We start from the raw sequence: 14380 nt of genomic DNA on the forward strand, positions 1-14380 counted from the left end.
CTGCAGGCTTACTGCAAGGTTCAAGGTGAGAGAAAGGAAAAGATGTAACTTTAAACGCTGTTCCAACTTGTAACAATTACATGGGATTGGGTATTTTAATTATTGATAGGAGACTCTTCTTGGGACTAAAAGGGACTAAAGAGTAAGAGAGCTTTCTGTACTTCAACAACTGGAGAAATTAAAGAATATGCCCAAGATTTTATCCAGGGAGGCAAGGCTTAATTGTACCTACAGAGTTCCTCTTGTTCAGTATCACTGAATCATAGAGATTTAGAAGTCATGTTTGTTCATGTTCTAAAAAAAAAAAATTACAGATACATAACCCTAAAACCCACAGTCAAGAAGATAATATGTTAGGCCCACTCTTAAACACCAATATCACAACAGATTTCTACTGTACTTAAACCACTATTTCATATTACTTCAAAACTGAGAGTTAAAAAGGAAAGGGGGGGTTACCCATAGAAGAGATTCCATAGGTTGAGGATTAAGCAATCCCATGATTCCATGGTACCAAGACAGTCCTGCACCCATCATGAAAATACCAACACCACTAATTAGTGAAACAATATAGCGCATATTTGAAAATCCATATCTGAAAAATAAAAAATGATAATATAGTTTACAAGAAATAGAAATGGATCTTTCCAAAATTTATTCTTAATGGGCCAATAAAAAAAACAAAGAACTTTAAATATCTAGATGCTATAGTTTCATATCTAATTAAAATATAAGTGTCAAACTCTAATTAGAAAAATACTATAGAAAGTGGCAAAATCTCTGAAAATATATAAAAAATAAAGTGAGTATCATTCAACTCAGGTATTTTCTAATCCCTTTCCATAGTCTATTTTGATCTAGTAGTGCTACTTTATTATTATATACCACAGATGTTGATGAAATAGATTTAACCTGTTTTTTTTAATGAATTCAGATGTTTAATGAACAGGGTAGCATTTAAATTTCCACGTGATACAGATTCTAATTGAATTATGCTGGTCTTTATGTGCAGCCTATCTATAATTTACATTACCTATAATTTCATGCTGGATATTTGTTCCTCCTTCTGAATAGTTTAGCACACAACAACTATCAACTATTACTGGGACTAAAAGTTTCAGTTTTCTGGTTTGTTAACAGCTGAATTTTGTAAAAAAAAAAAAAAAAAAGTGCATTATTTTGTATTGTTGTAAGCGTCAATAAAATAATAAGTATTACGGAAGTTCAAATATCCTGCATTTCACAGAAGGTAAAGAATCACTCATTAATAAAAATATTTACTTCCAAACCCAAGCTCTATGGCACCCTTCTGGCAGATGCAAGTTTAAATAAATACTTAATTAAAATTTTCTTTTAATTCTTTTTCCAAAGATGTAATCTTGTCATAGGGAAGTCCCAGTTTATAGGCTGACAATATTCTGTAAGTTTTGTTTAGAAATATTTATGTTCTTCTAAATAGAAAAAATTTTTTAGTACTTTGGTCACACTGACCATATTTCAAGTGCTTCATAGCCAATATAGTGACTAGAATATGGGATAGTGCTGATATAGAATATTTCCATCATCACAGAAAATTCTACTGGACAGCACCCATGTAGATTATTGAAAATATCTTGAGAAGAAATCTTCACAAACTAAAATTTAAAAATTTTACCTTGCTTTTAAATCTTTAGTGTATAAAATTGGTCAGGAAAAAAATTATTTTTCTAGAGATGGTAAAACACTGTAATGATATATATTATTTATCTAATAATTACAGTACTGTTCTCTACAATAGCTTTTAGTAGTTACGGGATATCCAGAATGTCACCACTTATAAGAAAACAGTGGTACCTTGTATTCAAATAAAGAAAGGCATATTTAAAGCATAGAGATAGACTCCTTTACAGAAATAGAAGTGTTTTTTTTCTTTACTGAAGATTGATCAAATGCTATTACTGAAGCTGTTTCAAAAATGATACAGGTGGAATTCAAAAGTTTTAACTGTTGAAGAAGCAACAGAGAAAATCCTTGTCTGATACAACTCAATATATTCTAGAAGGTGTACAAATTTAGAAACAGATAATTTTGAAATATTAACAGAATACTAATTTCAAATCACAAAGAGTTAAAATAAATACGGATCTAACAGATGCTGTCACCAAAATTTTAGTTTTGGTGGCCTATTAATAGGTCTGAATCTGGAATATATGCTTCCTTTAAGGGAAGAAAAACAGGACTCTAAGATCAGAATATGTAAGTGGTCTCTATCAAAGATGAAAAGGACAAAATTTCCATGCTGTGTTACAAAGCATAAAAATAATTTAAATTCCATTTTCAAATTATACCTTGAATTTACTTTGACACAGCGGTGAGTCCTGCATTTTAAATACTACAGAAGTAATGACCAAATCTTTAACACAAAACTGCAGGTATATAAATTGCAGGAAATTTCTGAAATTCAGTTGTTTTTATTTCAATGACTTGCTGCCAAAACAAATAAAAACAAAATAAAGGCAATGTTCTTACGGATGCGTAGGGTCTGGTGTTTGAACAGACTTACTGATGCCCAATGCCAGTAAACCCTATGGAGAAGAGAAAAAACAAGGTAATCATGAACAAGATGAGGAGTAGACTATGGTAAAGCCGACCGGCAGGGTACAATCTGACAATGTCAAAGAAACACTTAACATAGACATATCCAATGGCCCAGCAATTCTGCTTCTCAGTACCTACCTTACAGAAATAAAGATAAACCCAAAGGGGCTCAAAGCACCACTTTATAATGATGAAAACCCTGGAAGCAACCTAAACACCTGTTAGTGAGGAATAGCAAAATAAATGATGGTATAGCCAAACCAGAAGTTACTTCTACAGCAGTTTAAAAGAATGGGGTTAGGGTAGATATTTCTGTGTTGACATGGAAAGAGCTCCTAATATAATGTTAAGTGGAAGGAAGAGAGCATGTTTAAAAACTATATATACAGTAAAGAATAATTTCTGTTAAAAAAAAACTCTACATAATTCTGCAGTTTTTAGAAATACAATGTCAAGTACAGGAAGAGATCTAGAAGAATACATTTAACCATGGTTATGCTTCTGAGCATTATGTAGCATTAGGGTGGTCTGTAATGTCTGATTTTTACAAAAAGAATAACTTGTATAGTTGTATAAATAAAAGATAGCAAAAATTAAAAAATATATGAAATAGGATATAATACATATGGCTACCTACAGTTGTAATAAAACCGCATGACCCATGCAAAGGAAGTATATAACACATCAAAATATACAGGATAGGTGTGAAAGGGTGTGAAATACTTTGGGATGTGAAGGGGAGGGAATAGGAAGGGAAAATTAGTTGTAACTAACATTAAAAAAAATACATAACTACAGCAAAAACATTAATGTCTTTAATTTTGGGTACCGTCTCCTTCTCTTTCCCTCCTTCCTCCCTTTCCTCCTTTTAGTCTCTATTTCTGAAAAGTTTGTGTGCTTTTGGTGTTATTTCTTCCTAACTGATAGAATTCTCTTGATATTGTCCCACGGGTCACTGAGGCTCAACCTCATTTTTTTTCAGCCTTTTTTCTCTCTAGCTTCAGTACGAATGTTTTCTATTGCTATGTATTCAAGGCCACTGATCATTTTATTGACAATGTATTTGATATTAATTTCATACAGTGAATTTTTCATATCAGATATATTTTCAGCTCTAAAGGTTCTGTGTTTTTCTTTTTTTCTATCTTCCATTCCTCTACATTCATGTTTTCCTTTAAATGTATATAAGTACTTCTAACAGTTGCTTCAATGTCCTTGTCTGTTAATTCTAACATCTGTCATTTGATTCTGTGTTTACTGATTTTTCTCCTGGTTGTGAGTCACATTTTCCTATTTCTTGGCATGGTAATATCATGGTGGATGCTGAATACCCTGAATGTTGTGCTGTTTGGATTTTGCTGTCTTCCTTTAAAGTATGAGGGACTTTGTTCTGGTAGGTAGCTACGTTGCCTGAAGATCAGCTTGACCCTTTAGAGCTCTGTTAGGGAGGATCTGGAAGAGCCTTACACTAAAGATAATTCAGCCCTGCTATTAAGCCACAAAAGAGACCTGGTGGTGAAATGGTTAAGCACTTGGCTGCTAACTGAAAGGCCAGTAGTCCCAGCCTATCGACCGCTCCACAAGAAAAAGGTGTGGTGAGCAACTTCTACAAAGATTACAGCCTTGGAAACCCGACGGGGCAGTTCTACTCTGTCCTACAGGGTCATTATGAGTCAGAACTGACTCAACAACAATGGGTTTCGTTTGAATACATACTAAGTATTTGCTAAACATAAAAATCAAATTCAAGGTAAACACTGGTAGTACTAATGTCAAATGCTTATCTTCCTTCCGTAATTCTACCAAGCGTTTTCATCCATTTGACAGTGAGTCAGACTAGTTCTTAGGTTTAATTTTGCTCTCCCTACACCTTACCATTTTATTATTTTTAGCTTTGTTTCAAATATTCTTATTATGCCTGTGTCTTTCACTGTAAATTGTTCCAAATCTGTTCTTACATAACAGGAGTATAAACAAACTAATACTGAAAAGATACTCTCTTAATACACAACAGTCTTTAAAATGTGAAATAGTGCACAAGTAGACTTACAAAACTACCTTGCGGGGGAGAGGGCTCTGTTGGCAAAGAGAAGTTGAAGGTGTGCATTACTTGCATAAAAATATGCCGTTTTATATCTTTATTCAAAAAACTTAAATTCACTGGCCAAATTTCTACCTAATATAAGAATGCCTTCTACAAAAGCTTCTGCCCAAATACTTAGAGTGGCCGATAATCCTACACTTCACAGTCCATTGTTGGAAGTTCATAAAGCATAATTATAAACCTGCTTTAAAATACTGTGACCATATTCTTACACATTTCATTGCTCAAAAATAAATCAATTTTCATTTTCTTCCATAAACAAACTACTACAGCAATCACTCAGTTTTTAAATACATCAACTTTTAAACTAAAGTCCCCCCCACAAAAAAAATTACTTTAAAATTATTTTTAAAGCCTTTACAAGCTCACCTGATTACATGTATCAGATAGTGAATGTATAGCTTCTGAGAACATGCTTGCTGAACCCGTATAAACCCAGGCAAGAAATTTAAAGAAACAGTTTAATCCATTGCTAGGAGAAAAAGAGAAAACCATTTAGCATAGGTTTTGACAAAAATTTCTACCAAAAACTTATTTAATTGCCTATGTATACCTCTGTACTAGATTCTGTTCAGAGTAAATTAAAAAGAACCCTTAACCTTAAAGAATTTATTCCTGTATAGGTAACAAGAAAACAAACTTGGAAAATACGGATTATACAATCATTAAGTACTCAAATGAAGCAGCATTCCATGTCTAAGCAAATGACTTAATTGCACTTTGAGAACTCATGAGAAAAGAGGGTATTATGTGTTTGGGCAAGATGAAAGAAGAAAATTCTGTGTCTTAGGCAGGGAGAGAGGATCTGCACTTTGTCTAGTAGGCCAGTGTCAAGGGCAAGACTTTGGTGAGGATCTTCATTTCAGTAGGCAGATTCAAGAGGCAAGGGCAAAGCGAGACCAAGCCATCTCAGGGTCATGTAGAAGACCAGAGGTCCTACAATAAACACAGTTATTCTGAGGAGGCTGGCTGCTCAGATTCCAACAGTAATGACTACTGCAATTTGTCTCAGGCACTACGCTAGCTACTTGCTGTAATATGCTACTTGCTTAATTTTCATAGAAGTCAATTACATAATATTAACATTGTCATCTTACAAATGGGAAAATTTTATATATCCCTTTCCAGCTACCCCCTGCTCTTCTCCTCCACTTCAGATAATTTCTTGAAAGAATCGTATCTATTCTTGCTGTCTCAGCTTTCCTCACCTTGCACTAAGTCCTGAAGCCACTAAAACAATGGCTTCTGCTTCTACCCTTCATTAGATTATTCTTATCAAGATCATCAACAATTCCTTGCTATTAAACTCACGAAAATGTTTTAGTATTTTCCTTAACCTCTTAGAGCATTTGCCACTGTTTTCTTAAAACACTGTCTTCCCTCAGTTACTTTCCACCTTACTCCTTACTCTTCCTCGGTCTCCTCTGCAGGCTCCTCTTGTTCTACCCATTTTCTTAAATGTTAGCATTCTTCAAGCTTTTGTCCTGAAGGCCTTTTTTTCCCCCCACACTAAACACATATTTCCTGGTGATCTTAACTACTCCTAAGGCTTTAATTACTATCTATATACTAATTAACCCTCAACTCTTGATCTCTGGCCCAGATCACCCTCCTGACCTTCAGCCCAATATATACTAACAATATTTATTAAGTGCATATTGTTTACCAGGTACTATGCCAAGCAGTTTATATACACTACATACATATACGCATTCATCCCGTGAGGAAAGCTATATTTTTATCCCCATTTTACTGAAAAGAACTAATCCTGCTGGTCAATTCCACTCAGGTAATCTTAAACTCTAATATGAACTATATTTCCTCTGCTCCCACTTTGCCCTTCCTTCCAGTGTCCTTCTCTCAGTGAGTGTTACAATATCAATCACTCTGCCCAAGCCAGAAACTTGAGTATCTCCTTAGCACTTCTTTAATCTGCCTACATCTCTCGGTCTCTACCACCATTATCCTTAGTGTAAATGCCTTCCTCTAGTCTTGTGTCCCCTCAGTCCACTCTCCATGGTGAGTCACCTAGTTTCTAAACATACTGTATCATGCCACATCCTCACACTTCTGCTTTAAAACCTTTTCATTGTAGCCAAGCTATTCCAATCATTCATGCCTTTGCTCAGGCTACTCCCACAATCATGTATGCCGTTCCAGTGGATCCCCCCCGGCCCCTACCACTGGACCAACACATTCTAAGTCCTTAAAGAATCACCTCAAGAGTTATACCTTTTATGAAGCTTGTCCTTACTACCTCAGAATTGATCAATTCTTAAACACACTTCAATCTTAAGCCTACATTGCTTCATTTCATGTACTTGTCTCCCCTACTGGACCATTTAAAAAAAAATTTTTTTTTTTTTATTTAGATCCTTGGAAATATGAATTGTGCATTACACCCTTATATTTCAAGATCTTATCCCAGTATGTGACATATATAATACATGTTTTAGAAACAAAAGAATTAATGAATTAAGAAATTAATGTTTCGGTACATCCTAAAATAAAAATTAATTCATTAAATAAAACAATATGAAGACAGAAGAATAAAGAAAAGGGGCAAAAAACATCAAATAGGTTCTTCCTGACTGTGGAATGGGAGCAGGTTTTGCTGTATATATTTTCAACAAAAATAAAATACTATATATATACACACACACACACGCGCACACGCACACACACAAAACCAAAACCAAAACCCACTGCCGTTGAGTCAATTCCGGCTCATAACGATTCTACAGGGCAGAGAAGAACTGCCCCATAGAGTTTCCAAGGAGCAACTGGGGGATTCAAACTGCCAACCTTTTGGTTAGAAGCCAAGCTCTTAACCACTACACCACCAGGGTTCCTATATACATGCATGTGCACACACAAGCGTGCATGTATGTGTATATATATATAAATATTCTTCCTAGGAAACTGGGAAAAAAATAACAAGTGTACAGATATTCTTCAGTAACTATAACCCAGTTTGGTTTATGGCCTAAAAGCAACCTTGGTCAATCCAACTTTTGAAAAGACTTCTATCAAAGGCAATGAAAATAAGAGAGGATTTTCATGTAGCAATTGTTCTTAGACCTTAACCACATTAAAAATATCCGTGGCACAAGCTTGGGTATGTATGTGTACTTATACTCTACCCCGACAGCTTTACTGGCAATAAATACTTACTCATCGTCCTCCTAAAACAATATAAACCTCTAGCTTCTTATCTAGCTACCAAGAAATAAATTTATACATTCAAGGATATACACATTAAAAATAACATTTATTTTTTAAAATAATATATTTCTTATTTTTTCAGGACTTACATGCAAATGGCAAACATCACCACCTTTCCTGGTCCCTTGAAAAACACCGATGTTATTCTGGAGCGTGGCTGTAAAGAAGAAAAAAACCCAAGAAATTTGCCAAAGAAGCACTATAATTCATGACTCTGAAAAATCTGACACAGCAGAAAATTCCTCCTCTATCAAAATCTATGAATAACTATGTTTACTTATTTAATTCTTTTTCTCCAGAATTTTCTCTTCGAAAGGTGGTAAGGTGGAAACTGAAAGTACATCTGAGTCCTTTTTTCAGAACCTGAAGTGATTGTTTCCTTGCAATTCATGTCCTGTCTACTTCCAGAAATGATCTCAGTCAGCTACATAAAAACCACTGATAAAGTGATAAAAATGAATTGAACTAAAACCCATATACTCTAAAATTCCTTCAGCAATTTTTTATCCTTTAAAAAATGACCAGCAAGTGCCACCAAGTCTGCTGCTCAAATTTAACTCCTGACTGCTCTCTCAAGGCCAAAGACTTCAACTGATAATGATGTATTTATTCCAAAGCAGATCAAAAGAAAAGCGAACAAAAAAAAAGTATGCGAACACATTCAGCAAAAATACTTTTTATGAATTTTATATTCTCCCTTTTGCTGTTCCTTGAATATATACTTTCTGTGTCTCTTCTCCTGTTTCTTCCTCCTCCTGGAATGCTATTACCTTCCACTAACATCTAAGTCTTTCCTGTCCTCTTCTATGTCTGGCCAAGTGTCGCCTTTCTACATAAAACACTCTGATCCCCCACACAGAAGTAACTGCTACAAATGCATTATTGTACTTTACATTTCTATCAAAAGCAATTCACATATTCTTCCTTGTATAACTTGTTCAATAAATATTTATTGCGTAACTACTGTATGCCTGCACACTTCTGGGTCCTGGGGATGAGAGGGCAAACAAGGTAAGAGTTCCTGGCTACACAGATCTCACCATCTAGTATAGAAAGACAGACAATAAATACATAAACTATATAATATCAACCTTCGACGAGACAGACTGACACAGTTGCTGCAACAATGGACTCCAACATAACAATGATTGTTGAGGATGGTGCAGGACCAGGTAGTGTTTTGTTCTGTTGTAAACAGGGTCACTACGAGTCAGAACTAACTTAAGGGCACCTAACAACAATATCAGATGGCGATGAATATAACAAAGAAAATAAAACAGAACCCTGAGAGTATTGTGGTAGGGGGATATAGTGGAGAGGGTCATTTTAATGATTGTAATCACAGAAGAGGCTCAATAATGAGAAGAAGGCAACCATGAGAAGATGTGGAAGAAGAAATGTTTCAGGCAAAATGAAAAGTTCAAAGATTTTGGGACAGAAATAAGCTTGGTGTGTACATAGGACAAAAATAATGGCAGTGGATAGAACATAGAGAGCAAGGAAAATGGTAGGAGTTGAGGCCAGAGAGATAGGTAGGGGCCATATCCCACAGGATTTTATAAACTATAGTAAATGAGTTTCCTTTTTTTTTTTTTTTATATTAATTCACTGTCATTAGAACATGCATTTTTAGAGTATTAGAACTAGGAAATATTATAATATTACAAAAAGATTGTTTTTCTTGATATTCTTAGTATTCTTTTTTCTTGTTCTTCCCTCCTCACTCGCAACTCCTCATTCTTACCCTCCCCCCCAAAATATACCTGTTGCCATCAAGTAGATTCCAACTCAGAGAGACCCTGTATCTTTTATCTCAATGGACTTGTCTATTCTAGATATTTCATGTAAGTTGGATCAGACAATATTTGGCTTTCTATAACTCACTTATTTAACTCAGTATAATGTTTTCAAGGTTCATATATGTGGCAGCATGTATCAGAATTTCATTTCTCTTTATAGCTGAATAATAGTCTTTTTTTTTTTTTTTTTTTATCCATTCTTCTGCTGCTGGGCACTTAGGTTGCTTCCACCTTTTGGCTATTCTGAATAATACTTCAGTGAATATTGGTCTACAGTGTCCAAGTTGCTGCTTTCAATTCCTTGGGGTACATACCTAGGAGTGGACTGCTGGGCTGCATGGTAAAATTCTATGTTCAAGTTTTTTAGGAACCACCAAATATTGTTTTCCACAGCAGGTGCACTACTTTACATTGCCACCAGCAGTGTATGAGTGTTCCAATTTCTCTACATCCTTGCCAATGAATTTTATTCTAATGGCAAAGTGAAGTCGCTGGAGGATTTCATGCAGGGAATTGACATCATCTGATTTATGTTTTAAGAAGATACAGATTATAACATAAAGAATAGATTATGGAATCAAAAGCAAAAGGTGGAAAGATCAATTAAGAAGGCACTCCAGGTAGGAGATGATGGTGGTTTGGACTAAGGATTCAATAATGACATGGTGAGAAGCAATCATAGTAGGAATCTATTTCAGAGAAAATACCAATGGAATTTGCTAACAATGTAGATTGAAAAAAAATAAAAGAGCCTAAATGAATGTCTACCGTTTAGAAGTTGGGTAAAGGAGCAGGAATCTTTACAAAGAACACAGAGGAGGAGGGATTAATGAGGTCAGAGGAAAACCAGAAGAAAGTGTCACCTTGGGCTCTTAGGAAACAAGGTGTTTCAAGGAAGAGGAATACATGCTCCCAAGGGGAGGCACCTGAAAACTTTTTCCTTACTTCTCTGATTTACATGAAAAGGGATTCCCCCCATATATTGTTGGTCTCTTGCACACAGTTCCTCCCTCCTTCCACTGGACTCCTGGGGGCTGATTAAGTTACCTGACAGGTAAATTGGTAAATATGGGAGAAAATGCCCAGCATGCTTAGCTTCCCCCTTTATTTTGGCATTTGTTACACAATCAGCTCTATTCTTCCATACCTTATGTTTTTACACAGCTCTGCAACTGGGCAAGGCAGATGGAGTTGGCTATAATTTGCTAGTTAAGTCCAAAGAAGGAGAGGCTTTCTGATCTGATGCAAAGGCTCAGACCTTGAAAAACAGGTGAGGAAAAGATACGGGGTGAAATTTGAGACTTTTCGTGGGGTCATGCCATGTAGGATTTTGTTCTTGGTAAGTTACCACAGCTTATGGCAGTTTTGTTCCCTGGCAGGCAGACCACAATGGCCTTGAATAAGCAGGAATGGGACTCGGCAAAGGTGCAGGTCTTACAGGGTGGGCTGCTGTAGTTTAACCTTGAATTCTACTGATGCGACTTGACCTAGTATTACCAGCAAAACTGAGATGGGATCCCATTTCAGTATTATTAACTTGTTGCCATTGAGTCAATTCTAACTCAAAGCAACCCCATACGACAAAGTGGAACTGCCCCATAGGGTTTCCAGGGCTGTTATGGAAGCAGACTGCCACATCTACAGAGCAGCTAGTGGGTTCAAACTGCCAAACTTTCAGTTAGCAGCCGAGCACTTAACTACAGCGACCCTGGGGCAAAAGGCTGTTTTTACTCCCTTATAGTCTTTTTCAGCCAGATCTACAGGCCAGGGTTTTAACAGCATCTCAGTTCCATGCAGACAATAGAGCAATAGAATGATTTAGCTTTAAAGTGTTAGGACCAGGCCTTGACTAACACCGTGAAATCTGTTGCTCCAAATTCTGTCCTGAACTGTCTTCAGGGCTGGGAGAAGGAACTAGCCAGGGACAGTCCTCGTGTTCATGCTGCTCATCTAAATTCAACAACTCCAACAACTCTAAACCATGTGGTTTCAACTCAAGATTTGTGAGCTATAACCTCTGACCATGGCTTTAGATTTCTGAGTTCTACTGTTTATTGATAAACAAAGAACAGGGTGTTGTACGTATCTTATTATGAAGAGAATGTGTCATATCTTTCGGTTAAAGAAAGAAAAAAACTCAGTGAAACTATTACAGGAACAACAGAAAATGAATACAAGCTAATGAAAACATGCTGCTTAAGTTGGAAGATGAGAGAGATTTCTCTAGAAGAAAGGTTTGAGAAATTATGGGATGGACAAGATAGATAGGGAAGGAAAAATGAGATCTTTAAGACCAGGACAGAATATCATAGCAAAGAAAAAAAGATGCACACAGATCAAATTGCTCTTAAAACAGAGTGTAGGAAATGTGTTGGTAATAAATAGATCAAAAACGGTGACAAGGCTCAAGGAAATCTAACAGTGGTAGAAGCGAGATTCGGAAAAGAGATTCACAGGGAACCAGATTCCACAACACTCTTGGAAAGCATCCTATTAAAAAAAAAAAAAAGTCACTCATAAATTCCATAAAACCAATTGGACAGCTGCCTCTTAAAAATCAGGATAGCAAAACGATAATTATTGAGGCTGGATGATGGGTATATTAATAACTCATTTTTTCTATTTCTGCACATGGTGAAAATTTTTCATGATAAACACTTTTTTTTATACTGAGGCAAGTGTAGAAAATTTGGGTAGATTTCAGAGAGGGTTAGAAGGAAAATCAGCATAAAACACTCAAAGCAACATCAGGTACATTTCATAGTGATCCTGTTATTGCAAGTGGAGATAAAGGCACTTCTAGCGGTCTGAATTCCACAAAATTCATGGAATTAGGATTCTAAGGGAAGGCATAAGAAAGGAGAAATGTATTACAGGAGAGCCAGACAGTGAGTCAGGACAATGAGAAACTAGACCAACAGAGGGTTAGATATTGCTCTGACTAGAGAATATTTTGGCAGACCCAGAACACAGTGACTTCATATATCTCACTACTGAAATTCCCATACGACAAAGAAGAGTAATACAGCAGAAGAAGAGTCTGGCTCAGAAAGCAAAAAATAAGTAAAAATAAAGAAGGTATTTAATTCCAACAAAGAGGACTAACTTTTTATGTGTTAGAGAAGGAAAGCAACCATATTCAGTGGGAGGGCAAATATTCCTAAAATTAATAGAAAAATAGTAGAGGGAAATAAATTACTAAAGGTGTATCCTACTACTACTACTACTACTACTACTACTACTACTACTACAAAAAAAGGGGATAATAGAAAAAAATTCCATTCAGTGACTGAAACACTGAAAATCTGAGGAGTATTAGTTTTAAAAAGGCCTCTAGTGACACAGATTTCAGAAGTCGGCAGTGACAGTTTAGGAATCTGTTAAGAGTAATTCTCCATGTGAAAGAGATTTGAGGAACAGGAGAAAATCTTCCCAGGAGGCAGGTCTCATTCACCTACATGATTCTATGGCAAGAGGCAGTGGCACCGACCACTGTGGCACAGGAATACAAATGATGGCTAAAAAGATGTGCGCATGCTCTATCTATCACTAAAGACTCCACACCTTCAGGGCACCCCTGGAGTGACAGAAACACAGGGCTCAAGGAGAAAAGGAAATTAAAAGGCTCTGAATGGATGTGAAAGAAAAGCACATCAAATAAGATGGGACTACAGTTTTCACCGTTGCTGATTTCTAACTTTTACAAGAAGGGAGCAATGTCTTAAATGCCACTGAGAGAGGAGACAGTTTGCACAGGTAGCCATTTCCCCAGATACAGTATTAATTTCTTCATGGGAGATCCCTCCCAGGTAAATTTAAACTCAAAGTTCAACTCTCAACATAGACTGCTTCGCATCTTGTAGGTACTGATGATTTTAGTAGGAGCCATTTGAGAGGAGTGGTGGCATTGAAAGCACAATTGCAGTGGGTTCAAAAGAGAATAAGGTGGGACAGTGAAGGCAATGGGTAGAGACAACGTTTTTAAATAGTGATGCTAAAAAGGGAAGCAGAAATGTGGCAGCAGTTGGAGGGACTAGGGAGTAGAGGGTTTTTAAGACAGGTTATACTAAGGCACGTCTGTATGCTGATGGTAGTAATTCAACGATGAGGGAGAACTATATTATACATGAGAAAGAGGGCACGACTAAAACAAAAGACTGGTACACAAGAGAGGGGATGGGAATGAGGAAAAATGAAGGGTTGGCTATATATATCTGAACAGGGCTAGACTTAAATTCTAGTAGAGATGAAAGAGATTTTTGACACAGATATAAGGCAGTCCCCAGATTATGAACAAGTTCCATTCCTAAATCTGTCTTTAAGTAGAATTTGTACATAGATTGAAACAGGTAAGACTCGTAGCTACCATCAGTTAGTCAAATGTTTGTTTTGTATATATTGTGCCTTTCTGTGCATAAAAACATTTTAAAAAAACACTTCCAGATACATTAAAACATCTTTAATATAACAACACAATAATAATAGTAATGTTTTGATGTGTGTCACAAAGTAGCACCCATTTGTTATTATGAACCACTGTACATACTTTGAATTTTTAATATAATAGGCTGGTTTGTAACTACAGGTTATATGTAAGTCGGACATTCGTAACCCAGGGCCTGCCTAGATAAGTTTGTGAATTTGATGATGAAGAGATACGGCACTTTTATCGGAT

General features: G+C 36.1%; 1 protein-coding gene across 5 annotated transcripts in view; it reads right to left on the reverse strand.

The window, feature by feature from the left end:
• Positions 1–14380, reverse strand: part of SLC30A9 (solute carrier family 30 member 9) — a 96800-nt gene that overhangs the window by 34344 nt on the left and 48076 nt on the right. For all 5 annotated transcript variants that reach the window (XM_064285873.1, XM_003411319.4, XM_064285872.1 and 2 more), the window contains 4 exons: positions 7996–8063; positions 5051–5153; positions 2509–2564; positions 460–595 (listed from right to left, as the gene is read on the reverse strand). In XM_064285873.1, the coding sequence (XP_064141943.1) occupies positions 460–595; positions 2509–2564; positions 5051–5153; positions 7996–8063 (363 nt within the window). The remainder of the gene's footprint in view (positions 1–459; positions 596–2508; positions 2565–5050; positions 5154–7995; positions 8064–14380) is intronic.

The sequence above is a fragment of the Loxodonta africana genome, chromosome 5 (assembly GCF_030014295.1).
Source record: "Loxodonta africana isolate mLoxAfr1 chromosome 5, mLoxAfr1.hap2, whole genome shotgun sequence".
NCBI classification, from domain to species: Eukaryota; Metazoa; Chordata; class Mammalia; order Proboscidea; family Elephantidae; genus Loxodonta; species Loxodonta africana.